At 46.7% G+C, this 26938-nt stretch overlaps 3 protein-coding genes across 9 annotated transcripts; all 3 read right to left on the minus strand.

Moving 5' to 3' along the window:
* Positions 1-227: 227 nt before the first annotated feature.
* On the minus strand, positions 228-11215 carry LOC117145180. 5 transcript variants are annotated; one of them, XM_033310736.1, is made up of 8 exons: positions 10940-11215; positions 5105-5664; positions 3612-3999; positions 3307-3551; positions 2414-3226; positions 2011-2248; positions 1667-1953; positions 228-1538 (listed from the first exon to the last, which is right to left on the minus strand). In XM_033310736.1, the coding sequence occupies exons 2-8, from the start codon at positions 5317-5319 to the stop codon at positions 563-565; spliced, it is 3162 nt and encodes a 1053-aa protein (XP_033166627.1). In that variant the 5' UTR covers positions 5320-5664; positions 10940-11215; the 3' UTR covers positions 228-562. The 5 variants fall into 5 exon arrangements, with proteins under 5 accessions (XP_033166627.1, XP_033166626.1, XP_033166622.1 ...); XM_033310735.1 differs by having other exon boundaries at positions 2011-2266; XM_033310731.1 differs by having other exon boundaries at positions 2011-2308.
* Positions 11216-13298: 2083 nt separating this feature from the next.
* Positions 13299-19508, minus strand: LOC117145288 (xaa-Pro aminopeptidase 2). Of its 2 annotated transcripts, none has more exons than XM_033310877.1 (8): positions 19461-19508; positions 17209-17443; positions 15892-15965; positions 15157-15831; positions 14988-15100; positions 14222-14934; positions 14091-14159; positions 13299-14038 (listed from the first exon to the last, which is right to left on the minus strand). In XM_033310877.1, exons 2-8 carry the CDS (start codon positions 17255-17257, stop codon positions 13623-13625), a joined length of 2109 nt encoding a protein of 702 aa, XP_033166768.1. In that variant the 5' UTR covers positions 17258-17443; positions 19461-19508; the 3' UTR covers positions 13299-13622. The 2 variants fall into 2 exon arrangements, with proteins under 2 accessions (XP_033166768.1, XP_033166769.1); XM_033310878.1 differs by lacking the exon at positions 19461-19508 and adding an exon at positions 19393-19455.
* Positions 19509-21161: 1653 nt separating this feature from the next.
* Positions 21162-26045, minus strand: LOC117143924. Of its 2 annotated transcripts, XM_033308840.1 has the most exons (4): positions 25610-26045; positions 22923-23258; positions 21946-22864; positions 21162-21897 (listed from the first exon to the last, which is right to left on the minus strand). In XM_033308840.1, exons 1-4 carry the CDS (start codon positions 25734-25736, stop codon positions 21489-21491), a joined length of 1791 nt encoding a protein of 596 aa, XP_033164731.1. In that variant the 5' UTR covers positions 25737-26045; the 3' UTR covers positions 21162-21488. The 2 variants fall into 2 exon arrangements, with proteins under 2 accessions (XP_033164731.1, XP_033164730.1); XM_033308839.1 differs by having other exon boundaries at positions 21167-22864.
* Positions 26046-26938: the final 893 nt, after the last annotated feature.

Here is a 26938-nt window from a genome sequence, read left to right on the forward strand (position 1 = left end):
TTAACAAAATATAGTTTAAATACTACAAAAGGTCTGCTGTGATTAGTATTCACTGTACATTGAATAAGCTCAATGAGTTATATATTTTCCTTGAATTTCCCAAAATCACTGTTTACTATTTTTGAGATAAGGGAGTCATTTCCGACACAAGATCCATATATATAGTATTGAATATTGCGGAATCATCCGGGACTTACGTAAACCAAAGACTCAGATTTCTTGTTGAGTATATATGCTTTTATTTAAAATAGTATTATAAATATTGCACTGCTTTAAATAATTGGAACTCTTCTGTGTCCAAAAGATTGGTCATTATATTGCACCTTGATTTCTACGGATACGATCTTAGAGATAAAGTCTCACTGAATTTTCTATAGGAGGTACTTAAAGCTAATGATGATTACGTTTCCCAAGATAATTGCTCGTTTATACGGTAGGTTTGAAAATCGTCTTGGGAAACATAAGCCGTTCGATGGAGTAGAGTATTTACTTTAAATATAAGCTTATGAACTATGTACATCTTATTAGAACCAGCTTCCAGTTTCGGATCCCTCATCCTGGTCTATGGCAAGTAACCCAGCGAATCCTCTAGCGAGGCGCTGACCGCGCGCATCGACTGATAGCTGCCCATGCGGCTCCTGCTGGCGCTGCTGCGAATGGAGGCGGCCTTGGCCTCCATGGCCTTTAGATTCGCCAACAGATTGTCGGCACTTCCTCCGCCCGCCAAACCCATTCCCTTGCCCAGAGGCATCGGCGGTGGGAAACCTCCACCCAAACGATCCGTGCTGAAGGATTCGCGGGTGCGGTACGAGGACCTTCTGGAGGAGGCGTACGATCGGCAGCTTCCATTGCCAATCCGCGATCCCGGACCCTTCGGCGGGCACAGGCTCTTAATGTCCGTCGTCTGGCTGAGCTTCATGTCCGCAAAGACCGCTGCCGCCTCAACGCTCTTCTTCACGCTCAGTGCCTCATGCGGCTGCACCGGTTGACCGCTTCCGCTGATGCTGAACAGCTCGTAGTCCAGGCCCAACTTCTCCGCAGATTTTCCCTTGCGTGCCCCTCCTGCTGCTGCGTTGCTTGGGCGGGACTTGCGCTGCTGCTGCGACAGGGAATCCTCGCTGATGGCTGCCGCCGCCGCGGATCGCTGGCGACGATGGGTTCGCTTGCAGTAGCACTTGCTAGCGCTCACACAGCTGTCGGAGTCACACGATGTAGTGGTTTCCGTGTGCGAGTTGTTGGCCGAGTCGCGTTCCATCGAGCTGGCCGGCTCCTCCTCCACCATGGAGCAGTAGCACTTGTCGTCCGAGCGGCAGGAGATCAACGAGTGCCGGTTGTTGGCTGCAGTTCCAGCTGCATTGGTTGGCAGGACAGCTCCGTTCGCGGGCTTTCGCGTGGGTGAGGCCAGGGCCATGGTCCGTTCGTTCTTCTGGCGCAGCTTGTGGTTCAGGTGCTCCGTGCGCAGGCTGCAATAGCAGCGATCGGCGGAGGCGCACGCGCAGGACTCGGAGTCATAGCTGCACTCCGAGCAGGACACGTATCTGGAGGATATAAGCAAGGAGTTAGTTGCAATCGAAAACACTGGGATTAGAGTAGGAAGTCCAGATTTTCATGAAGTCCTTTTTTAAATAGATAGTAAAATATGTAGTACCTAATGGCGGAAACGTACCCACTGCTGCTGTTTCGATTGAGTCCTTGGGTGTGCTCGTTCCGCACCACGGAGACATCGGAGCCGCTGGTGGCCGCCCTATTCCGCTGGTGCTGCTGCTGGGCGTGGCTGTGGTTGATGGGCGGTCCGATGATAATGGGCGAACTGATCCTGGGCTTGCCCTTGCTGTCCAGCGTGGACTCCTTCACCGTCGGCTTGGCCAACTTGCCGCGGCACGAGCGGAACTGGCCCAGTTGGAGCACCTTCTTCAGACTCTTTGTGCCGAAAAAACTCGTCTTTGCCTTTTTCTATAAGATGCGAGATGTATTACTTGGACCATCTAAAGTTCAGAAAAGGAGACCCACCTGTGATCCATTAACACTAGCCTTGCGCTTCTGCTTCTTTTTCTTCTGCCGCCTCATGATGTTCTTGGAGCGCTGGAAGAGCTCGTCCTGGGTCAGTGTGACCGCTAGCTTCAACAGGAACTCCTTGTAGATGGGCTTCAGATCGTTGAAGGACATGCCGTCCGCGTCGATGATGGCGTACAGGATGTCGTCCAGCGAGTGCAGGTTCTCGTGCAGGCGAAATTCGTTAAACAGTTCGCTGAAACCAAGTGGGGAACTAGAAGCACAATTCAAGCGATGCCAATCAACCAGACCAAACCTTCTCCCCCATATTGCAAAAAGTTTGCCGCCCGTGCCCATGGGCCAGATGCAGTGGTGCAGTGCGCCAGTTGCATCCGACCACCGGACCGGTGGCAATACTCACCCTCCTCCGCCGCCGCCTCCGCCGCCGAGTTTGCCGGAATGGCGTCTCGCCGCCCGCGACTTGTAGCGCGTCAGTCCTCCGGTGTTGAGAAAGCTGCCGGATCTGGGAATGGCCACACGCGTGAGGATGTCCCCGTTTGCTGGTGCCACGTCGACAGTGGCAGATAGTTCCGAACCCACCGAAGACTTCTTGCCGTGATGAGCGCCTTGATGAAGCCGGGTTACATGACCATTGCCACACACTATGCTGCCACTTCGCGATGGTCCTCCTCCTCCGCCGCTTCTGTGGTTACCCAAACCAGGAACGGTGGTGGGAACCGGAGGAGCCCGCTTAGACTTGTGGGACTTGCGCCTGCGCTCCTCCGTCGATGTTTCCAACTCTGCCGTCTCGTTGATGACATTACTGTGTGAGCTTAGAGAGCTATTGGACACCCGCTTCTTCCGACCGGAACGGGATGGAGCACCACCGGCACTGCCCCGGAAGGAGCTGCGACGTCCAGAGGCACTGGGCACAATCTGCGACCGCGACAGGTAGTTCGAGCTGGCCAATGCCGAGCTGCTGGCGATGCTGATGCAGCTGACTCCATTCTGCTGACGCGGTGCCCTTCGCTGGGTGCTCCGCCGGGAACTGCTGCTCACGTGGGCCATCAGACTCTGGTAGAGCGTGGCGGCGATGACGATAGCGTCCTCTGTGCTCTTGCAGATAAAACCATGGCACTCGAGCACCTTGGGCGAACTGGCCGACCGCATTACCACCGCGAAAATGGGCGCGTGCACATGGATGCTGTGCTCCACCGCCAGCTGCTCGCTGGAGCTGTAAATTTGATATATAAGATAGTATTTTAAGTAATGGTCAAGAAGTAGTGCCCCAAAGAACGTATAACGATATCTCACCTGAGTGGCTGGAACAGGGCAGTCTTGTCGATATTCTCTGGATCCGTGATCAGGGGCAGAAATGCGGCACCACCATCGTCGTCGGATATGACGAACTTCACCGCCGACCACACGGCAATGTTGTGGAAGGGCGTTATGAGGGCCTCGTTCTCCTCCGGAGCAGCCGCACCATTTGAGATGGCCAGAGCGCTGATCTTCACTCTCAGTCCGGTGGCACAGATATCCAGCGATCCGGAGTTGAGTTTCTGGTGATTGAAACCAGGATATAATTGCCGGATGGACGGATAATTTGAGGACATGCATACCTTCTTGGTCACCTCACTGAGGTACAGCTGACGCAGTGGCTCCTGCAGACCCTGCAGACTGGTCACCTTGTCCTTCAGTGGCAGGGAACCCAGGCAGGTGACATCGAAGCTGCTGGTCGCATCCTTGGCCACGTCCGTGAACAGCTGCTCGATCTGGGCCTGCACACTGTTGCTGATCCGCTGCACGTCCTTCTTGGCCGCCTCGGCCAGCACCTTGGCCGACTGCCCCTGACCCTGACCCATTCCCTGCTGGTTGTCCTGCAGGAAGCTGCTCAGGGAGCGCGGCGTGTCGCCCGAGGTGCTGGCCAACTCACTGCGCCCATACATGATGATGGAGCGGGTGCGATGCGATCCACGGGGATCGTCAAGGCGGCTGCTTCGCATGGATCTGGTTAGGGAGTAAGTAAAGGGTAATTTTATGATTTTTATTGAAAGGTAAAAGGTAATCGAATCATTCATTCCAAACTATCTTGATAGCCAAAATCAATAACTTTTGATTTTACTAGTCGAAGGACAAGTATCTAATATAATTTTCCCCAAAACTCATAAGTTAGAATGTCATCTAGATCATCGATTAAATTGAAAAGTTGATGGATTCCGCTTCTTATTTTATTGCCGTTCTCCAGTCAACACGTTCAGTGCTTAAATCGAGAAAACGGTTCCATTTTTGTGAAAGTTTGACTGATTAACGCAAAAGCAAGCCGAGATTAGCATATTCGAAGCGCCGCGGAGTTTGAGGTCCGAGTGTCAGCTATCTGTGAACTTCTTGGCTGGAAGCCGAATTGGCCACATCCTGCTGACCAGGTCAGAGCCCGCGAAACATGGAATGGCCAACTTCGAAGAGAGGTTGCCGGGATAGAGGCGTCTTGGAGGCCTATGACCAAGTGCCGAACACCGAATGCAGCTTAAGGTGTTCCCAATTCGAGCCATTCCGTTTACCGCTAGCTGACATAAAATCGGAAATGCTTATTTCCATAGAACGTCTCCAAGTTTTGAATGGGAATGAAGATGGAGATGATGATGAGTGGTGCTGGGGGAGGGGGAGCTCTTGGTTTTCTTTCTCAATCAATTTAGTAGTTCGTCCGCCGGCGAATGTGTGTCGCCGATGAATATTTGTTTATTCAAAGAGCAAGTGTCGCTCTATCTTTGGATGGCCCCACATCGGATTTGGGAATCTGCTCCATCGGACAATATCGTTTTTAATTTTGGAACTAACTGTAGTTTTATGTTGCTTATGGAAATGCCAAACGGTAAACGAAATATCTCTTGAAACTAGTTTTTGTATCTGTATCTCTGTAGTCGGTGAGTCGCGTTTTCGAGAACGAAAGTGTTGGGTGGTCAGCTGGGGAAATGAGAGGCTAATTGATTTGTTTTGCTTGGAGATGGAGAGCGAGGCTAATGGCCCACCAAAACACACCTCCCCAGGCAATTTGCTACCAATTACCAAATTTCACCCCGAAACTATGACCGAAATCGTCATATCCGTAACTCACCTGGAATCGTCAAACATAAGATCGATCTTCAGTTTGTAGATCGAGTTGCGGCTGACACTCGAATTGTTTTCGAGCTGGTCGCCGTCCAGGAGCCGAAAGCCGGAGGAGTTGCTATTGCTGTTGCTGCCGGCGGCGGGGGGCTTTCCACGCGTCCGGACCGAGTTCATTTTGGGCACAGCCACCGCGGTCTGAGAGTCCACCTTGCAGGTGACCATCCTCCTCCTCCTTCCTGGTGGGCAGGACGTGCTAAACACTCGCGGAATGCCGCAGCTGCGGATGCAAATTTTCACTGTTTCACTGACTGGTTATTATTGGCTTTTAACTTGATCTCTTTGTTTGGTTTATTTGGGCGGCGGCGGAGCTAGCAATTTGTGAGCAATTAGCGGTGAATGCAATCCGTTTAGGCGCAATGAACGTTAATTCCCAACATGTTAGCGAATCGCACTGGGTATGAGATATTAGGCACACTGTAGGATGCCCGGCGAAGGTGTTGCATTTGCATGGCGTGCTCCACTGGGGCCATCATTCAATCATCGCACTGGAGCCGGCTCATTAATTAGCTGCAAGCAAAACCAAAAACCGACAGACTTTAGCATTATTTGATTAAGACACAGGCTCCCAAAACCGTTTGGCCATATAATCTACGAGTAGGAAAAGGTATTGCAAAATCGCTGTTAATAATATATTTATGATCCGAGTTTTGAGGTTTTCCAGTTTTACGTTTTTAGTTTTTACACCGTTTCGGCTGATAAATTGCCCAATGAAATGCGATTGTTGTATCGGAAAAATGCTGGTTGCTATTTGCAGCCACGCACTACGTACTTGGATTCGAGCTGCATCTATGAGATACTTTCACTGTAGAAATATTCGCGGTAATTAGCAAATGCCACACAGTCACACACACACACACACAGACTCGAATGAGCCAATTCGAAATGCCATTTACTTGTGCCTTATTGAACTTCAACTTCAACTCCAATGCACCGCATCGTCACTCGTAAAAAACGCGGCCCAATCCGTTCAAATACTGGTCTAGCTTTTGGTAATCCGCATCAGCAATCCAGGTGCTGTAACTGGGCTCCGAAGCCGGGCTAAATCCGTCCGAGTTCGTTGAATGCCACACGGCGACTAAAACGGGCTCAAAACGTCGAAGTTGTTGGCCATAAGCTAAAAGCAAAAGAGCCAGTGGCAGAGAAAGAAAAGAAAGAGCGGCCCATAATAACAACAATATCATCTCTGGCGCAAGTGGGCAGTAGGAGCACAATGAGAATGCCTTTGTGTATCGCGGAATATGGAATATATGATGGCCAAATGGCCAAACTGTTTTTCTTTTGGCCAAAATGACGGGCGACAAAGAGAGAGAGATAGAGGACGAATGCCACAATCACTTGCCCAATATTGGAGCATTATGTTTGCGGCTCAGCATTTGCATACCACCGATGTGAATGTCGCAAAGTCAATTTTGGGCAATTCACCATTGAGGGCTTAAACTGACACTGGCAATTGGCAGTCGTCTCCCACAAAATGGCCCGAACCGCGGGCAAATTGCAATTAAACCCAGTGGTGTCGCGACTTCGAGTGGGTCTTCCAAACGCCGGTGGCCCGGTGGGTTTTGCCATTTGCGCAAGCGCAGAAGCTGTGACGGATTAGGGGATTCCGGGGCCAGATGGAGCGCATGGATAGCTGGCTAGTTGGATGCGGCCAGGGGAAGGGTGAGCGGCGGGCTGCAGCAGTGAAGGCATTTTCGAAATCAATGACCGTGGTCAAGTCTTACGATAATTGGAGCTGCCCGCGGCCTCTTTCGCTCCATCGTAAAATGCATTTAATTTTTCACTCTGTGCCGAGCTGAAATCGCCTGGGCGCAGTTGGAAATTGAGAATGGCTTGGCCAAGAATGTGAATACTCGCCGAGCAGAAGAATAGTTTCGGTTAATAAGCGTAATAATTCATATGCATGCAAACAGGCATTACAGGCTTGATTTTAGATTTGCATTTTAAACTGCAAGTTAGAATAAACAAAAGAGCTGCTATGCTTCGCAGATAGTGTCATTAAATGGATTTTATGATCTTTGGCCACCGAAATGAAATCAACACATTACCAACGCTCTTCATTCAAGATGATTTCAATTAAAAGTCCGTTTCCATTTCACTAATAAAACACTTTTGAGCCAGCCGCCGTAAAAATCTATCTCAACGTTTGCATCAAACTTTCCATTTTCCATACGAGATTTTAGTTTTGATGGCCTTTGATCGGCTGCGTTGTTTGTTTCTCGAGTGTTGACAACGTTTTCGGTTTATTCATGAGCTAACAGTAACAAGTAATTAAATGTGGTCCATTTGAGACAAACCGAAAAAAATGCAAAGCGATTTAATTTGGCCCTTTGTTGTTCAGAGTCTGGCCAGAAAGCTCCGGGTTTTATGGGTTGTCTGGACCCTGAAGGGCCAAAGGGCCAACTTCAACTTGTGCCTGGTTTCGTTTTCAACGGATGTCACATGAAAAAGGCAGTTAAATAAGATACAAAAATTAAACTTTGTTTTCAATTCAAAGAACCTGAACACGAACCTGCCCCTTTTCATTTTCGCTTTCAACGGTTTCTGTCCACTTAAATAAATAAATGGTAGAATTTTCCTTTGTGCGTCGCCAGCTTTTACTTTTAAGAGAATTTTCATTCGGCAGCTAAAGCCGTTAACTGCACGCATTCGATGGGGTGGCGGAGGTGGAGGGGGTGGCGTTGATGGGTGATGTGATTTATTTAACAAATAACATCATACTACCGTGATCATCACTTTCTCTATTCAATTTACCAGGCTGTGTTTTAGCCGTAGTTATTCGTAGTTTCGGTGTCTGTTTTAAGGTTTCTTGAGTTTCTTGCAGCTATTTCAGAAATTAGTCGTATATTTTTTTCTGCTCAGCCAGCCCGACGAAGCTTGAAGATACAGATAGTGTGGATACAACCGGAGGGTTGTGCTGGCACTGGTTGGAAGTTGCAGGTTGGGAGTTGGGTGCTCCGAGAGATACGCTTGATTCCTTCGCGCTCGTCTTGTGCCCAGCATTGCGTATCTGACATGCGCAGGCAGTGAGAGAAAATGCGAGCAGACAACTAATCCATTAGATTGGCCATAAAGTCGGAGCACGAGCCACAGCTCGCGGCCTGGTGGAGAACTTTTCCCGCAGTGTACTTGGTGGACAGGTTCTGCAAATTATTCAAATCATTTGCACAAAAACATTGCGCAATTAAAGTCTCATGACTTTCCCTTAGACTTAAGGCCCAGACATAATCGCTCTGCGAGACTTTCTTTGTAGAATCGTGGCCCCGACTGAGATACATTTCTACCCCACTACGAGCTCCAAGCTCCATGAGGCTCCATTCATTCATTAGCCAGCCGGCTGGCAGTTGCGTCACGAAGCCGCGTCCGCCGAAATGAGTCTTGAAAAGTACACGACAATTGTCACATTGTGCTACTCATTACGCCATTTCCCGCCCCTTTCTACGCCCGTCCGACCCACTCACACTCATCCGTGCAACAATAGCGATTCACTTTTCACGAGCCGGAGCGGTTTGATTTCGATTTTGATGCCAGCGGGTGGTGGTTAAAAAGAAATTAATTTCGCGCGTTTTAAAGCCCCTTTGTAAAATTGGCAGTAGCACTTGGACACTTTGCTTTACGATCTGGCTACGTGACTTGACCAAGATCACGACCACTAACCCCAAGTGGTGTGGATTTCACATCCTAAGTTGCTCATTAAGATGTTAAACACTCGGTTTATATAATTGGCCATCATCAGTGGATTTCCTTGTTTACATTGTCACTGGTTTTGCGTACATACATGGCTTTCTTCATTGGCACTTAGGAAAGTGATAAGTCGACACATGAACATTATGAATATTAAATCAAAGGAATTCAGCTACTCTTACATTTTCAAAGAAGGTCGACTGTGAGTGTGCAAAAACGGTTTGCATATGCATCTGTATTATAAACTCCTTTTGAATTAAGGCTAATATCTTTCGGACCGGTCGTTATGGACACTTTACCGCACAATGCCCTATCCGCGAGGAGATGGTTAGGTGCATTACGCCGTAGATAATGAAATCCGACAAAGAAATTGCCCAAAAGAGCGTGACGCGTGGCGCTGCTCATGAACTCTGGGCCATAAATTGCCATAAGCATTTGCATTTGCATACCGCATGGCCAGCATTCACGGCCCAAAGCCCCTGGACTTGGACCCTTAGCGGTAAGTGGTCACGAAAATTCTAATGGAAATGTTTTTTGTTCGCCTTAATTGGACAACTCAACGTGTTTTCATCTTCTCCCACCAGTGCGAGAACGAGCATCGGGTGCTAAATGGCACTCACTCATCTTTGGTCAGCTGAGTTCAAATGGCGCGTGCTTTGTGGGTCAGCTTTCCGCCCATGATCATGTTAACGCCTCCGCCTCCAACGGGCGCCCGGAATGGACATTAAGTACCCGCATTGACACCATCTGATTGCCGGCTAACTGTGCTCTTTGTGGCCCAGTGCCGTTCCTCTGCGAGATTAGATCGTAATTCTTGGCTTTGGCCAGATAATTGCTTTCTTGTCATTTAACGCGTTCGCAGGGAAAGTTTGCACTTCTTGGTAGTACGAGAAAATAGATTTTCTTTATTGCTATTCATAATTACGGGGTGCGATACCACTGACCATTAAGGTCGCTGCCTAAATTAAGGGCCACTAGTTTCTGCCTGTGGATTAATGTAATTGTTTCTATTTTTGGATATACCGTCTGTCTGGACGCCCCAGCGTGTCAATAATTGCTAGTACTCAAGCACTGAGAAAAAATTGTTCGAATTGATATATCAATTACAGGTTGCCACATATTTCCTTGTTCCAAACACTTTAAATTTTATATTATTAAATAGTTGAAATGTTCCAAACGCATAAATTTACTTGTTTTTCTCAGGGCTCCCCTTTCAGTAAAATATATACTAATTGTCCCACAGATATTTACACCATGATGGATTGCCTACTGTTATAAGACCGCCAATTGAATCGATGTACAATCTTGTACTGCATTAGAATGGTTCATTAGCACATTCTAGCGTCCCGATCAAGAGATTGTTCGATAGCGGTAAACTGGTGATTGGAAATGGCTCAACGCACGATTATAGCCACATCCATCGCATCCAACAGACGTGTCTGTGAGTCGGAGATCCAGTCGAGGAGTTATGGCTGTGACCCACCTTCAGAAGTGGAAACGAGTCGGATCGCAGCTGAAATAAACTGCGCATCGATGCTCCAGTTTCTGAACCGCGGACCTGTCACGCAGCCCCAGCGCCGAGGAGAAAATCTGAAAATAATTGCTAGAAAAGCCGAGAGATCCCTCCTAGAAAGAAGCGCGCGGATAACAATTGCGGCCAGCGGACAAGTAGGTAGGAAACCTGAACGAGTTTAGCAGGAAAAATGGCTTGTCGATCTTGATTCGAATGTCGTCGCCATGGCATGAAAGCCCAAGAAGCTACCAATGCTACTCACAGCTGCAGTGGTCGTAAATCCCGCTAATCGAATAAGCGTTTGCCGCTTCGCTAACAAGGCTTATATGGATTGGTTGTCAACGCACACACCTCAAGATCTTGTCCAGTTTTTATGCGCCATTCTTGGCCAGGAGAATGTCGTTGCCTTAGTTTGTTCTTCGGGTAATTAGGATCAAATCAGAAATTTAATTGGCAGGAATAGCAATAATTGCAATGTCAGCTAGAAGAAGTCACTCAAAACCGCAAAGATGGATAGTTGGCTAGCACAAAATCATGTGACTACATGTCGTATGAGTAATATACGACTATTTTAGACTGATTCCTTACCTTTATTGGCTTTTCCTTAACACATAATCACTTTTCACTTGGCGGATCTTAAATTACTAAATGTCGCTCTTGATTTAACCGAGCAATAGAAGAGGCACAACTTTCTTCGCCAGACCCGCAATCAAAGTACAAATTCTGCTTATTTTCCCAATGACTCGGTCACGTTCCTATTCTTCAGTAGGCGACAACACTTTCGTTCGCTCGTAATTTGCATTTTCCAGCCGAGAAAATGGTGTGGAAAACTCAGCAGCCGAGGCAGCGACCGGAGTGCGCGAAGTCAATAACGAGACTAACAGCGGCTGGCCAATTTGATGGCTCCCAAAGCCGAGCTCGAGATGCACAGGCCGCGAAAGAGACAGCAACAGGGGCAGAGAAAGAGACGGGCATGCTGGAGTAGCCGGTGCAGTGGCCAGTTTTGTTTTGGCCTCTGCGCATGCGTGCAGTTGGCAAAACAAAAGTGCTGACATCTGACGACTGACGGCAGCAGTGGATTAGCCAAAAGTTTGGCCAGCTGTCGGAACCTGCGGCGTCTGCTGATCCTAAGTACGACACTAATGATGCCAATTTGCCACGCTTAAGTCAGCAGAAGTCAACAGAAGTTTGTTAACTAAATAACTCTTCCCTTTCGCTAAGATGCATAGGACTTTAGAAGAATGTTTACATAAATTATTTCTCCTAGCAGGAAATGGCAAAAAGACTTAAGCACACTTATTATTCACCACTAGAAATAGCTGATAATTTAAGTACAATGATTTGATTAAGGCATTAAATAATGTCCTTATCTTCGATTTAATCTGCAAAACATTATAGGAAACTGTTTCGATGGTCGATTTTCAACCTAGTTAAGTCAAATTCCTACATGACTCACATTAGCTTACCATTACTCAAATCGACTTATTTCTTACCTAGTTACTGTTAACTATTTTTTATTTGCATGACACCCATGCCACTCACATGCAACATATCCTCGCTTTTTTGGAGCAGGTCAGGTCGCATTTGCTCCGCCCGTCCACCTTGACTCGATCTGGAGGCCCAGTTTCCAGTGCCGAAAAGTGGAAAAACCTGCGTGGACAGTGGCCCAAATTGCCGCGTGCCCATTCGCAAGGCAAATCTCTGACTTTGGCCAATATTCGAGTGCACCGTTAGACAGACGATGGCGTTGCGGTCGAGGCTGCAGCTCCAAGCCACCCGGGCCAAATTAATTCATGTTTTGGCCAGGCCGTCGATAACTTTGGCCGCGCATATTCATGCCATCCAGCTGGGATGCCTGGCTAGTTTCATGGCATCATCCGAAAGGAAACTGGTTATTTGGCTCGGGCCAAAAAAATGGGTCAATCTCTTAGTAAGAACAAGTGTCAGGTTCTGTAGCAACCCACAAAAGATGAAGTTTTCCACCGGGCGACGCATCTCAACTCCTTTGTGCCCAGAGAAACTGGGCCAGGCGATCTGTTCTAGTTCGATTCTGGGGGATTTAGCTGAAAAGCTAAAATGTGCCACAGATAGATGAGCTCATGGAGCACCATTTACCGTAAACGGACTGGCTCCTGGCGTGCCATAACCCATTTGAGATCGGACTTTGTCAATCCCAAGTCGCCTGTCTGCTGCTGCCAGGTGCTGAACTGGATTTGACAGCCATTGGGACCACTTTAAAAGCAATTCAAGAGGAGATTACCCTCGTTGAATAACAACTAACTTATAGAAATCGTCTCATTACGAACACAAGTAGGTTGGGTAATCTCTGATTTGCTAATCCGATCCACTGGCAGATACTGCCACACGACCATATTATATCAGCTTACTATTAATATTGACTTGTTCTATTGGGGTTATTGACTTGATCATGCGATAAAGTTTTGGTAAAGTTGTGGTATGCATCGCTATTTGAGGAGAATCAAAGAGATGACGTGAATCATTATAATTGGGTCAAAACAGAAAATTCTTCTAACAGGACATAACGAGTTTCTACTGAAGGCACAATTTAATTGTAAATATGGCATGAAATAACAGTCTACCAACATAAAAATTTGGCTAAAATTAAAAACTTATAAGGCGAAAACCCAAAGAATGTTTTATAAGAAATTTGTTGAAAAATACTTAAATGTCTCAGCAGTGCGAATTATCAAACATCTTAATAAAGCTGTAGAGTATGCAACAAAAAGTTTAACAGTTCCACAAAGACTTCGTGTAAAATGCTAGTTAACATGTAGAATTCATGTAAAATTAACATAATTATATTAAATCATATGCATAGGTAGCTTCCAAAATAAATAAACATGCTTTGAGAACCAAATGCTTTAAGTGAAAACTGAAACCCAGTGAAGCGTATTTTCCAAATTATATTTAGAAAAATATACAATGTTATTTCTTAACTATAAAGACAATGCTCGTATTAATATAAACAGGTTTAACATATTTTTGGTCGATTACGAATAAGGATATTATACATTTCATATTACGTATTTGGTTTAAGTAAATACCTATTCCTAAAAGGGGGAATTCGGTGGCAGGTGCGACTTTATACGATCAAAACTGGATGCTTAGGGCCAAATGACGTTACTAAAATACTAACAGTTGCAGTTATTGATTGGTTCGTTTTCTTGTTAGTCCCAGATTCTCTCTTAAAATTTGCATAGCTAACTAAATCTACATAATTACAGACAGTGTACACTTAAAGCTCTGGTCCTTAGGATCGCAAGGGCATAATCGCAGAAAGGATGACCATGAGTCCCAGTAGTATCAGGGGACTCGCGGAGTGACCACAGCTTCCTGCGCCGGTCGCAGAGCGGTACTCATCCTCAGGCAGATACTCCCGAATGTGACGCGTTTGGTTCATCATCCAGTAGAAGGCCCGCATGTTGCCCAGTCGCTTCAGTTCGTCCCCAATATCGTTCCGGATCTTGGCATTGTACTCATTCAGTAGACGCTTCTCCGCGGCACTCAGGAGCGTACTGTCGATCAGTTTGGGCTCATACGGCACCATGGTAACGTCCCGGAATGCAAGGAAGCGTGCTCCACTGGGATGCGTGTGGCCAGTGTCCACCACCTCGAGCACGTTCTTCAGGCGAACGCCGAAGTCATCGCGTTTGTAGTAGCCGGATTCTACAGGGCAAAGCTGGTTAAGCTGAGTTACTTATATACCAGAACAACTTACCGCTTGAGAAGAAGTAGCCCTGCTTGAAGTGGAAACTGCTGTTCTTGCCATAGGAAACTGATATGGGAGCTGTGATGGAAGATAAGTATCTTTTAATAGAAATCAAATAGCAACAGACAACATATACTCACGTTCTTCCACAGACCCAAAGGATCCAATGCCATGACCTGTTGCCTGCGGGAAATCCGTCATGTCCTTCCAAACCATGCTGCGCACCAGGGCGTCCACCTCGGAAGGCTTCAGATCGGACGGGAACTTCAGTTGTGCCAGATGCAGAATCCCAGCCAGAACATTTGTGTATGCCTTTTTCATCTCGTGCGTGGGCTCACCAAAAATGAAGGTGCGCGACACGTCCGTGGTGCCCTCCAGATACTGACCCCCCGACTCGATGACCAGCAGACTCTGGTCGGAGACCTCGATGTTGGTCACATTGCTGGAGATGTAGTAGGGCAGAGCGGAGTGTTCTCCATAGGCCACCACCGTTCGCAGGGACAGGCCCTTAGAGTGCTTCTGCGACAGACGCCACAGCTCCACTTCGTACTTGATCTTCTCCTCGGTCCACTGCTCGGTGTGGAACCTAGTCTCCATGTTGCTCATGGCCTCACAAATGGCGGCGCCATCCCGAATGTGCGCCCTTCTCATTCCGGCCTGTTCATCGGAGTTTTTCTGTGCCCGCATAAAGATTATGGGTGAGATCTCCCAGACGACAATTTTGCCAGGCATGGAGGTGTATATCGCCTCCGACGCTCCAAGATCCTGTACGCAAGGAGCGGGCACAAGGACGCGCTTCCAGATCTGAGCATAGGTACGAATGTCACTCCAGATCTGATTGTATTCCTTAATTCTGAAACGATTTAAATTAGCAAATCTACGATATAACCTATATATACTGCTTACTTCACGCAATCTTCATTGAAACAGTCTGTGCGCAGATGAAGGTCAATACCCAGACTAATCTTGGAGTGGTCCACATAGAAGAATATATCATCCTGACTGATTACGGCGTACGACTGATGGTGAAATGGAGGTTACTTACAGAAGCTATGTTAAAATAACTGGAACCCACCTTAATCACTGGAGTATACGGAATGTCTGTGCCCCGAATGTTCAGCAAATAGGCAATCTCGGTGAGCGAGGTGACCACCATGGCATCGCAGCCCAGATGCGCCAGTCGCCTTCTCAACTCCTTGACCTTGTCCTGCCAACTCTCGCCGGCGAAGTGCTTCTCGTGCACCTTTATCACCTGGTTCTTGGGCATCTCCGGTCGCTCTTCGCCCCAAATGTGATCCACCAGATTGGTATTGATTCTGACCAGCTTAAGGAACTTGTCCTCCAGCTCTCGCTCCCACTGAACCCAAAGGGCGTGTGGCACCAGATGGGGATCGGCACCCACTCGCTTGTCGATGTGGACATGGCTACCCAACCAGTCGGCCACTGAGACATTCCCGCTGGTCAGATATATCTCCCAGTCGCACTCCAGCTCTCCATCGGCCTGCTGGGCATATCTGTTCTCCACCCAAATGGCTGCTCCGTGACTGGTCACGGCAGCAAAGGCACGCACTCCAGAGAAGCCGGACAGATATCGCAATCTCTGATCTCGCGCTGCCACCTCCTGGTTGAGATGTTCATCCGTGGAGGGCAGTATGTAGCCATAGATTTCTGGTCCCTGCAGCGTGGCTCTAATCTGCATTTGTTCGCGCATCGCCATCAGGCGATTGTGATAAGCACTCATGGGCTGGATCTGAAAAAAGCCAGTCGGGTAATAAAAAGAGATTCATATGCCCAAAAAGCCACAACTCACATGTTTGCCCTTGCGGTACTGGCAAATCTCGCGATGATAGCCAGTCGGCTTTTCCGCAGCCACAAAGCTCACGACTACAAACAATCCAAGAAGGCCATAATAAATGAAAGGAAATATTTGCAAGTCGTAAAAGATGTTGATAAATAAAATTTAAATTGTTGTCATTAGTAGCCGAATTCGTTATGCTTATTTATTAATGGCCAAACTAGCGATCCCAAAATAGCATCAAGTGCGTCACGGTGCCGGGACAAATTTCCCACGCTCGTTAAACGGCCATGCGACGCGATTTTTACTATATAGTGTATATGTATATATATTCGCCCAAGTGAGACACAACAGCATCTCCGTAGTGACAGGCGGAATATTCGCTTGAATTTCACTTTCAGTGGACCACCTGCCAACAGCCTCCCAAGTTGAGTCAACGCTGCGTATGCGTAATGGAAGTTCTGCTCGACTTGGTGTGGGCTTCCAATCCAACAGCAAAAGGCAAAGATGTGATTGGGATGTCAAAGCAGGGAGACAGCCAGGCCAGCTGACAAGTGAATGAACGAGTGTTGGCATTTTGAGCAGCATTTCAAGCACGATTTGTCAAAGTTTTGTGAATATAATTTGAAAAAATCCGAAAGCGAGTGTTTGCCATACGGACCAAGGCGAAAAGCATATATGTTCAATTGATTTATTAAGACACAACCGGGGAAAATGCGAGACAAATATCTAGTGATAAAGGGTATAAAGATTGTGGAATGAAGAGTGCTAAATACAATTCCATTACCATAAACTTTTTTTGATTCAAATTTTAATTAAGAGACCTTGAAACATTTGCAATTAAAGAAATACATCTATTTTTATTTGTAATAAAATTAGTTCAGAGCATTCCATCTTCGTCATGACTAAATCAGATATATATATCTTCTTGTTTATCTTTCATAGTTTGTTTAAGTGGAAATATTTGGGAATTAATTTTCTTGTTAATAGCCGCATACTCATCTACTCCTGCCTAGTTTATGTGATCTAAAAGAAATATACGAATGACGGGCAAACATCCAGTTGACACAGCTGATTTGGCATTTGTATAAATAAACATTATGCCATTTGGCGATCACATACTTTCGTGACGCACTGTGGCCAGCCAGTCGCGGTATTCTAATCGAAGGCTAAAATGGCCAGGGAGGTAAAAGGAATTCAAGTTCCTGGGGCCATGTGCGAAACGCCAATCGTTTACACAACCGGCCAAAAATACCGTAAATCGATCAAAAGTCCATAAAATCAGCATCGGTCCGCCGTAAAAATAACATGGTAATAGGTGGTCGTACTCACCCAGCAAGATGCTCAGCGCCAAGCGCCAAATCCATTTGGCTGTCGTCATTGTTTTTATTTGCACTTAAAATTTCCCGCGATGTACTAGCCGGCAGTCCGCAGTCCGTAGTTTGTAGTCCGTATTCCGTGGATCTTGGCCCAAAAGTGCGGGAATTGTTTGTGTTTGCCCGAATCGGCTCTTCCTGCCTTCGGCACTTTGGCGAATTGTTGCTTTTTCGCGGATTCTTGTTCTTTTCTTTTATGGAGTAAACAAATCAAATGGTTGCAATTAATGATCTGAGCTAGAGGCGAGATCTGCGCAATGCCCATGGATCTAGTATGGCGGGGATGGGGATGGCTCTTCTAATGGCCATTTGTCTGAACGATGCACTTTTCCGGTTAATGACCGGAACGTGGCACATGTTGCACCTAGCTGTCTGTCCATTGCGGAGTGGCACATACATGTGGCAGTCCAAAGTTAAAAGGGTGTTGGCCTCGCCCGGCGCTTTCTTCTAATTGATATGCCGTGCGCCGTTCGACCAACTTCTAGTCCCTGGTGTAATAACTCATCTGCTGGCGACATTTGTATAAATAGCCATGATATCAGCCCGCTTAGGAATTTATAACTTCCGCCATTCGCGGGCTGCCTTTGAATTGGATTTTCCTTTTTGGAACACACCAATTTGGCAACTATTCTGTTTGGGGCTTCTGTTCTGAAGCTTAACAAAATATTCATTTAATTGCCGCCTTAATTAGCCATGCGTAAAGCCAAACGAATCAGTCCAATCATGCTGCAAATGAGCAACCAAAGCCAAAGAGCGTGGGTGGCTGTGGAAGTGGATGGGATTCCAAGTTCCGAACTGTAACTGTAACTAACCCTTTAGAGTACCTATAAAAGGGCAGCAACTTTAAACTGGTTGTCGAACGCACAGATGGCAGTCAGAGCGATTGAAAGTGATTGGGAAACATTTGAAGGCATCTGCATCGCGTGCCAAGCTGTCAATAAAACACGCAGTTCTCCATTATTTTGCCATTTGTGTGCCAAAGCAATTTTCATTAACAAATTTCGAAGTGACCAAGAAAAGGTTTACATTTTGCTGTCGTCTCAATTGAGCGATTGAAAAACAATTTTGCGGCCTGGGCGTTACTCGACTATTAGAGGTAATTTGTTGCTGCTACCATTGTTCGCATTGCCATTTTATTGTCTCGGCACTGGCGACAGATATGGCGAATCAAACGCCCCACATCCCATTCCCATTCCCAATCACACACATAAATACAAGTAGTACAACCACATTGTACAATCCAGCCACCGCAATGAATATGGCTTGCGAAAGGCCATTGAAAGGCATCGGAAATAGTGACATTAAATAAAAGTTAAGCAAATTCGCCAAGTTGTGGGCGCTCGTCATCGACATGTATGTGCATATGTTCGTGAAAGTGGCAAATGTCCCTGTAATCCGCCTCCGGCTGGCAATTATACGCTTGACTTTGGCACCAAAACGAGATGATGCTCTAGTTATCGCAGTGCTTGATATTTGTATTTGCATGTGCACTTGCTGCCAAGTCTCAAGATGACAGAGTGGATTTGGGCCCATAATGTGCATCCAGTGCCAACTGGCCGCCTGCCCTTAGATCTTGGTTATATCACAGCACATCCAGTGGAAGGAAGCACCCGCAAATTTGGGGGGAATGCAACACCTGCCGACGAGCTATATTCGGTCTTTTGTTTACATTTCTAATTGGGGAACATTTGTGAATTGGGAGCGAGGTGGTCTCATTTGTTTTTCTTCAAATGCACCGCATTTCATTTCGATTTCAATGCTTTGGCGGTCACGGCAAGATGCCGCTGACTCACACAGAGAACATAGTTGCCAAAAAAAAAAAAAAACCAAAAAATACAAGAATCCCCGCCAGCATATACACGATCTGCCAGAATATTTTTTTGTTTTCTATAAGTAGGGAGGTGATTTCAAAAATTGAATTGAATTCTGCGCCAATGCGCACCTTGGGCGTCACGAAGCGCCAGAAACAAATTCGAAATATATTTCACGGCACTTGCAATAGAGACTGCACATTAATAACGGTTGGCCCACTGCGCGTATGGGTGACGTGCTGACAACGTTGCGTATACGCAGCGTATATCACCGCGTTTGCACCGCCGTTCGAAATAGCCGAGGAATTTCAGAATTCAGAATCATCTACCTTTGGCGGTTTTCAAAGGCGCACACACACACACTACTTCCGTTTTTCCTCGATTTTTTCTTACTAACCGAAGGAGGAGCAAATCCAAGCGAACCGCACGCGTGTAAAGCAACAAGCAAACTGAAAAAACTTTTTGATGTTGCTATTTTGTTTTTTTCGAAATGTGTGGCAGATGAAAAAGCGCTGGCACACACCCACAGAGCGAGTGAGAGAGCGAGAGTAAGGGAGAGGGACAGCGAGAGTAAGAGTGAGAGGGAAAGAGACAGACTAGACTAGCTAGCATGCAGGCATAGACGATTTAATCGGGAAAATAAGTGCTTGGGGTGCAGGAGGAAAAGCGGCGGAAAATGCGGCGGGAAAAGCGGAACAGCTGAGCGAAAGGCGCACGAGCGGGAGCTTTGGCGTTAGACGCTCGCCAGACAAAAGTGCGGAAGAAAATGGGAAAAGTCTCCTCTTCTCGCCTGCAGCACAGTGGTCGTGGTTGCTCGTCCGTGGATGGTTTGGGAACCCAATCCCGGCCATTACAATGCACTTGTGGCGACTTTGAGCGGCTTACATTTCACTTTAGCCCGCCAAGTCGAGCAGACAATGACGTCGTTGAGTCGCTGGATTTCCAAGTGAGCCAGTCCAGGGCGTTCGACTTAAGCAATTGTCTCTTCGATTCGATGGAATCCAGAAAATGAGGCTGTCAATTGGTGTTTTATCGCTTTTAAATTGATTCTTTGGCTAGCGACCGAAATCGAAATCGAAGACCACTGTGCGGGCGCTTGCATAATCCGGCGTAAACAAATACATATCCGAATTGACGAGCTCTTAATCTCAAAATCGTTTTGTTTATTTCATTCGGTCACGAAGCGAGCGCCTTTTCATTTCGCTCATTAAGCTCATTTACACAGCGACAGCCACTCGATTTTCCGATGAAAAGCGGAGCGGCATTTGAAATGATGGGAGTGCCGACCGAAGGCGGGTGGGAGTTCAGCATGCTCTTGTTTATTATGTTGCTAGCGAGCAGTATGTAATCTTGCCGCTCTCTGATCGCCCTGCTCTCCATTTGTTATTAACTAATTAAAAATCGACTTTGAAGAGCGCCGCCTACGATGCTCCAAGTGGCAAATGAGCTTTTGATCAATACGCCTGACAAGCAATTAGGCGTGCGGGTGCCATTTCTTCTAACTTCTATGTAGCTTAGCCGTAAATCATTTCTGGTTGACCTTTAGTCTAATCTTGGGACTTGAGGGGGAGGGGAACTGACTTCAAAGCAATCACTCATTAAATATTTTTCCAATGCATAATGCAACAGTTTTCCAATGCGTAGTTGTGGACATACAAGTATGCACCTTGTAACTCGGAGGCTAAACTACGGAACTTAACTGCCATGGTAGCCTCAGAAAACGAGCTTTTTCACTAATTGGCCATCACTTACACAGTTAATATACATGGCATTGTTTTTTGGCTAATGTTTTATGACATGCCAAAATGACAATAACTTTTGCAGAATATTTCCGTCAAAATGTTGGCAAAGCTAACCAAGTAAGAGCCGTGCAAAAATCAAGAACTGCAGGCTTTATTCAATGAACTTTAATCTATCTTAATCTATAGTCGGCATATATGTAATCCAACAAAAAAAGATTCTGTTTCTATGCGTAGGATTATGAATGAACTGAATAGGTATACATTTTGTGAATATTCAGTGGATCTTGATGATCATTCCCTCGGCCCAAAAATATGCAACAGACTTTAGGAGAACCACCCAAAAGATACTCCACACGTTGACCAATCGAAAATATTTATTCTGACTTCCCATCAGACACAATAAAAAAGAGCTTAACTCTATAAAAAAGTCTAGGTATAAATATTTTTGTCGAACTTTTGCAAATTCTTAGCGGCTAAAGTGCATTTAAAATTAAACAGTATGGCAAATGCTTTCGTTTCAATTCGAGTTTTCGTTTGCTTAGCTTGCAGCTGCTCTCAGTCAACAATTTAGTAACCAAAATGAACATCCGGCCAAAGAAACAGCCTGAAGTATTTATCGAAATCTCAAAGTTAATAAATATTTACAGGGCACCATGGTGTTGGCATCATGGTGCTGAGAGAGTCTACAGGCATTCGTCGGTCTCCTCGTTGCCCATCGGCAGAATGACGGGCGACGAGAGATCCACATCGAGCAGCTTCATCTGGACATTGTCCTCTTCCTGAATATCCTTGCCCAAACGCTGTTCCTGCATCTCAATGTCCAAGGTGCCGTGCTGCCGTTGGAAGGAAACCACGAAGATGACCAGCGAGGCCACGATGAAGATCACTGCGGTGCCGGAGCACAGGGCTATGATCAGGGTGGACCGGTAGTTGGTGGCTCCGGACAGCTGGGCCGAGTGCTCGTCAGCCGAGTTGCTATCGAAGGTCTGGCCAGCATCGTGTGGGGGATAGGAGACCAGCGGAGTGGCGGTGCTGTCGTCGGAAGAGGACTTTGCCTCATCCACAACGGGCTCGTTTTGCTCCTCCGAGGAGTCGTCATCCGCTTCTGCTCTCTCAGTTGGTTTTTCATCCGATTCGGAGCTTTCCCTTTCTACCGTGGATTCATCATCTCCTTTTGGAAAGATCACTTCTTTGATTGGTTCCTCGGTGAGACTTGCTTCACGGTTAGACTCGGAAACTGCCTGGACTGTATGTTCCTTTATATGCTCCTGTTGAACTGAAATATCTTCCTGGGGTTCCTGCTCCTCAGCAATCTTGGCAGCTTCTGTGATAGCTTCTACTGTTGTTTCAGCAACGTTTATTTCATCTTGTGCATCATCAGGATCCGCTGCCACCACAGCTGCTTCTACAGAAGGAGTGTTGACCTCCACTTGCTCCTCCATTTCCGCCTTGGCCTCAGCTTCCGCCTTTTTCTCGATCTCCTCATAGCGTTCGGTAGCTGATTTAGTCGGTTCCACGGTGATCAAGGGACCTGCCGTGGTTGACGTTTTGGCTGGAGCCTCCTCACCTTCAATGGTGTTCTCATTTATCTCATTCAGATTGTCGTCGTGCTCTTCAAATTTACGTTCATCGCGAACAGTCTGGGGTTCCTCGGAAGGCTCAAGGTGTAGTTCTTCAGATACCTCAGGCGCAATTTCAACGGGAGATGGGTCCTCAACGCCTTGTTTCTTGGTGACTTGGTGCTTGGGCTCCTCATATACTGGTACTATAGTACTTTCATCACCATCGAATTTCTCGTGCTCCTGCTCTAAAGCCAGAAGGTTCGTTTTGGTGATCGGTTGCTCAGTGATGGCCTTGTCTTCGTTAAGAATCACGGAAACCAGGTCACTGGTCACGCTGGGTAATGGTCTGATGTGGCTCTCTAACTGCTCACTGGAAACGGCAATGTTATCCGTTACTGTCTCCGCTTCGTCTTGATTCTCCAAGCGATCCTCATCGATTGTCTTTGACTCCTCTTCAGAATCCAGGGTTTTGGGCTCCCGAACACTTTGAACGGCAACTGCGATAATAATAAATTTAGCTAATTTTTTTCCAACTGAAGAATTAATATTACTCACTTTTAATTTCATGATTTTCAAGTGCAGCTTCCGCCACTTTTTGAACTTCCTCGATGATTGGTTCCACCGGAGAAGGAGCATCTTCCACCTCGCTGTTCACGTCGTTCTTTATATCCTGCTCCAGATTTCCGCCGTAAACCGATACAAAATTATCCGTAGCCTCAACAGGATCTACAGGATTAGATTCTGATACTTTGAGTTCCACGACAGGATGAGCAGTAGCTGTTTCGTTCATGATGATTGATTCTGGTGTTGGTGAAGTCTCCTCCAACTGGATGGGTAGTATTGTGGTACCCTCCACATCGTCCACTTCTGCAGGAAATGAGGTTGACTCGACTAAAACGAGGAAATGTGGAAAACAATTAAGATTTATTATAAATTTGAATTTTTTCCAAATATGTTACGCGAATGATGCCTCACATAGTTGTTTTTCTTTGTGTAGCTAATACACCAACCCCATGTAATGGTAATGTATGATGTAGAAGAATAGTAAGCTCAATGTAAAATGTCAATAAAATGTAAAATAGTACAGATCAGCTTAATTCTTAAAAAAAATTGCATTAAAATATAATAAGGATAACAAAATATTCGCTCTGCGAGAAATTTAATTGTTATCACAGGCTTTTGGTTTTTGATACTTGATAAATAACAATCTTTTTGGATTTTGAAAAGAATTAATTATGACCCTTTAAAAAAATTATTACTGCAGCATTGGGAATCGAAACTTCGTGATGGACTTTCTGAATAATTAAGTTTACATCGATGACTAGGCTCGGCTTTCTCCCAAGAAACTGAGAACACGTCGCAAGTACTTAACCAGAAATGGAAATAGGCTTGGGAAATATTGAGAGCTCCTCCCTAACTTTCCCCCAAAAAATATCAGAATGCATTGAAAAGCGGAAATTAATAAAATGTATTTTCGAACGATGTTAATGGACGAACCGCTACATTGATAAACCTCCCATTTAACGCGCTAATAAACAAATATTACAGCCATATTCCACACGAGTGCCATTAGGCCTTTTCGATGGATTCTTAATGCTTTATAGATGGCATCTTGCTGGATATTATCCATTACATATGTACATATGAGCCGCAACATCGATACGGCCCATTCATAGCCACATCAAGGCAGCTATCATCGCTGTCATCGGTGCACATTTTCTCACACATTCATTCACAACTGGGTCCCAGGTCGAGATTCCCCCGCCTGGTAGCCAAACGCAACTCGATCAACCCGAATTCTCCTCCAGAGACACATGTACATATGTACGCCCGCGTCCCATTACTCAAAATGCATGGCCACTTGGACGGATGAGAAAGGAGGAGGAGTAGGATGGAGGTCGGAGTGATTAAAATTCCAGACACACGCAGCAGACACCAAGCAACAAATCGAGGAATCCCAAATTAGTAACCAAATAAACAAACCAACGAGACCGGGCAACCCGCCCAGCCTGTCGCATTGTGTGCCTATAAAGTAGCTGACTTATTTATGAGGGGACATCTATTCCATTCCCCTGCCCCCCATCCAGTGAATCCCTGTCCCTAAGATGCAACTCGTTTCGTGGAAAATCGGAATTATTAGATGCTCTGCATGAGATATGCATGGGCGGTCGGTCCATGCCCATGCCCATGACCAATTTCCATTCCAAATCCCTTGGGAACGCATCGAATGCCCAAGAACAACAAATAGCTACAATGGCAGCAGAAACTGTCTTTGGGTCTTAAAATGGGACAAAGCATGCCGCACAAACGAAAACAAAGAGGCGGCCAAATGAGGAAAATGGCATTTAAAGGAAAAATACAAGCATAAATCGATTTTCTTTTCGACTTGTCTACGCAGTTTGCCGCAGTTGCAGTTCCAGATGGTAGATACAGATGTACGATATATGTACATATATATTCGGCTAGATGTAGGCCAGTGTCAGCTGTCAGTTCCTTTAATTCGGGATGGGTGTGCCCAAGGAATTATGTTCCGTGCTATTTAAGTGAGAGAAATTACATGTCCAATACATAACACACAGCATGGCAACACGCCATATGATCAATGATCCTTTAATTTCGAGCTGGGTCCGTTGATAATTTAATAACGCGATATGGGTTTGTTCACCCCAGACTACGGAAATTTTATTGCCGCTACCCAATTCCCATTAAACTCTCCCTCGAGTTTATCCCCCAGCCCAAAAGGGGCAACGATATCTTCTCCTTATCGCGCAATTTGAAGTGTTTGACCGCCTCAATTGGCCTGTTACCAAACATTATTGAACTTTCGCACGCTGCCGGCGAGCATGAAATGCAGCTGCCGATGGGCATGGGTTGTGGTATCCATAAGTACACCAACTATGACACCCAAGTGCCACCGTTTGGTGTTTTTTTCTTTGCAAATGGGGGCTCTCTTCCGCGGCACTGGCATAATTATGCTCGTTTTGAATTATGCCAAGCAAAAGCGCAGCAGGCAAGGAAAATCGCTATAAAGCCAAACCGCATCATAAGAAGACGAGGAGGAGACCCCCAGATATGTATATAAGTCAAAGGCCTGATGCGACCGCAGCAGCCACCAGCCACTGCAAGTGATTACGACAATCACGATGATGGGGCCTGCGATGGAGATACCGCTCCACAGCTCCATGGCGTGTCTCGGTGGAGATATACCCACTACACTCGCTATATTCATACTCCATACTCACTTGGCTGAGCCGAGCACGATGCCAGCAGGCAGAAGAAGACGACCACGCAGAGCAGCGATCCCGGTTGCAGATGCAGCCTCTTTCTGGAGGAGCAGCTGCTGGCGCGGCTCTTAGAAATACTGGCCATATTGAGTGACTGATTGATTAGGTTGTCGCTCCCAGTTTGACGGGCCCGAAATCAACTGGCCAACACGCACACACACACACGCACGCACAAGGCACAGCAAGACTATCAAACACGGGATGCGCACACAGATACTAAAAACACCGGGATGTGTAGATAAGGAATACAGCTGCAGTCGCCGGTTCTCGAGACTTTCAGCTGTTGCTATAACTTCGATTTGACTCCGGTTTTCTCGGGGTTTATTCACTACTCATCCGAATAACACGCACCACGACCGAACGCGTTGGCCACTCGCAAAGAACTAAAGTTGAGAACGCGTGCGCTCTGGAATTTTGTGTTGCTGCTGCCGCTGTTGCTGCTGCTGCTGTTGCTGTTGTTGCTGCTGCTGCTGCGGCAGGCAATGCATGTGCTGCGCTCGTATATTGATGACGACGTCGGTCCCCGCTACCTACCCTACTTGCCCCTACCGCCGCCGGCAGATCCATCATATGCCTTTATTTGCTCTCGGGTAATAATAGGGCCTGGCAGGCAGGCGGCTTCTGCTTCTGCTGCTGCAAGTAAGTGGGCTGCCCGGCCCCATAAACTCCAACTGCGCCTCCCCAAACACACACACACACACACATATGCACTCATGTTGGTCTGATAAGTGCAAGTGCCTAGCGCCGGCCCCAAGCCAAGCCAAGGCAAACTGAAACCAACTTTTTGGTTCGGCTGTGGCCAGCAGCATCAGCAGCAGCACTTCACATCCACAGCGTCATCGTCATCGAGCCCCTCATTGTGAGAGTGGTTGGCAGCCAATTCGCCCGCAGGCGTTCTTCCCCCTCGTCGCCCCTCCCCACCCTCCGGCTAACGAAGTTGTTCAGGTCCAGTTTACCTAAGGCCCTGCGTCCATACCATCCCTATACCTATACCTATACCTAGCCCCATCCCACTGCCCTCGGCCGGGCACTCTTATTGTTTATTTGGTACAATACAAGAGCTCCAACACAAAGGAGAGCAGGAACCATAAGGGCCAAGCTGGCTGGTCTAACCAAATATTGGATATCACTTGCACTCAATCGGAGCACGGATTTGGGACTTAATTGGAGCTGTAAAATAAATCGAGTTTCAAAGGGAAATGATAAGATCGCCGAGGTAGCATGGGTCAGTCACTCAGAAGTGGAGGTAATCTATATTTGCTGACCGCAAGATAATCGTGACACACT

Source organism: Drosophila mauritiana, chromosome 3R, assembly GCF_004382145.1.
Source record: "Drosophila mauritiana strain mau12 chromosome 3R, ASM438214v1, whole genome shotgun sequence".
Lineage (NCBI taxonomy): Eukaryota > Metazoa > Arthropoda > Insecta > Diptera > Drosophilidae > Drosophila > Drosophila mauritiana.

Coding starts and splice junctions, on each gene's coding strand:
- LOC117145180 (XM_033310731.1), bottom strand. CDS start 5,319: ATGGTCACCTGCAAGGTGGACTCTCAGACCGCGGTGGCTGTGCCCAAA. Junction 4,000..5,104: donor CTTATGTTTGACGATTCCAG/GTGAGTTACGGA, acceptor CTCCCTAACCAG/ATCCATGCGAAGCAGCCGCC. Junction 1,539..1,666: donor AATCGAAACAGCAGCAGTGG/GTACGTTTCCGC, acceptor TATATCCTCCAG/ATACGTGTCCTGCTCGGAGT.
- LOC117145288 (XM_033310877.1), bottom strand. CDS start 17,257: ATGACGACAGCCAAATGGATTTGGCGCTTGGCGCTGAGCATCTTGCTG. Junction 15,966..17,208: donor GGCGCTGAGCATCTTGCTGG/GTGAGTACGACC, acceptor GATTGTTTGTAG/TCGTGAGCTTTGTGGCTGCG. Junction 14,039..14,090: donor GGGCTACTTCTTCTCAAGCG/GTAAGTTGTTCT, acceptor TTTGCCCTGTAG/AATCCGGCTACTACAAACGC.
- LOC117143924 (XM_033308839.1), bottom strand. CDS start 25,736: ATGGCCAGTATTTCTAAGAGCCGCGCCAGCAGCTGCTCCTCCAGAAAG. Junction 23,259..25,609: donor ATCGTGCTCGGCTCAGCCAA/GTGAGTATGGAG, acceptor TCCTCGTTTTAG/TCGAGTCAACCTCATTTCCT. Junction 22,865..22,922: donor TGAAAATCATGAAATTAAAA/GTGAGTAATATT, acceptor TTATTATCGCAG/TTGCCGTTCAAAGTGTTCGG.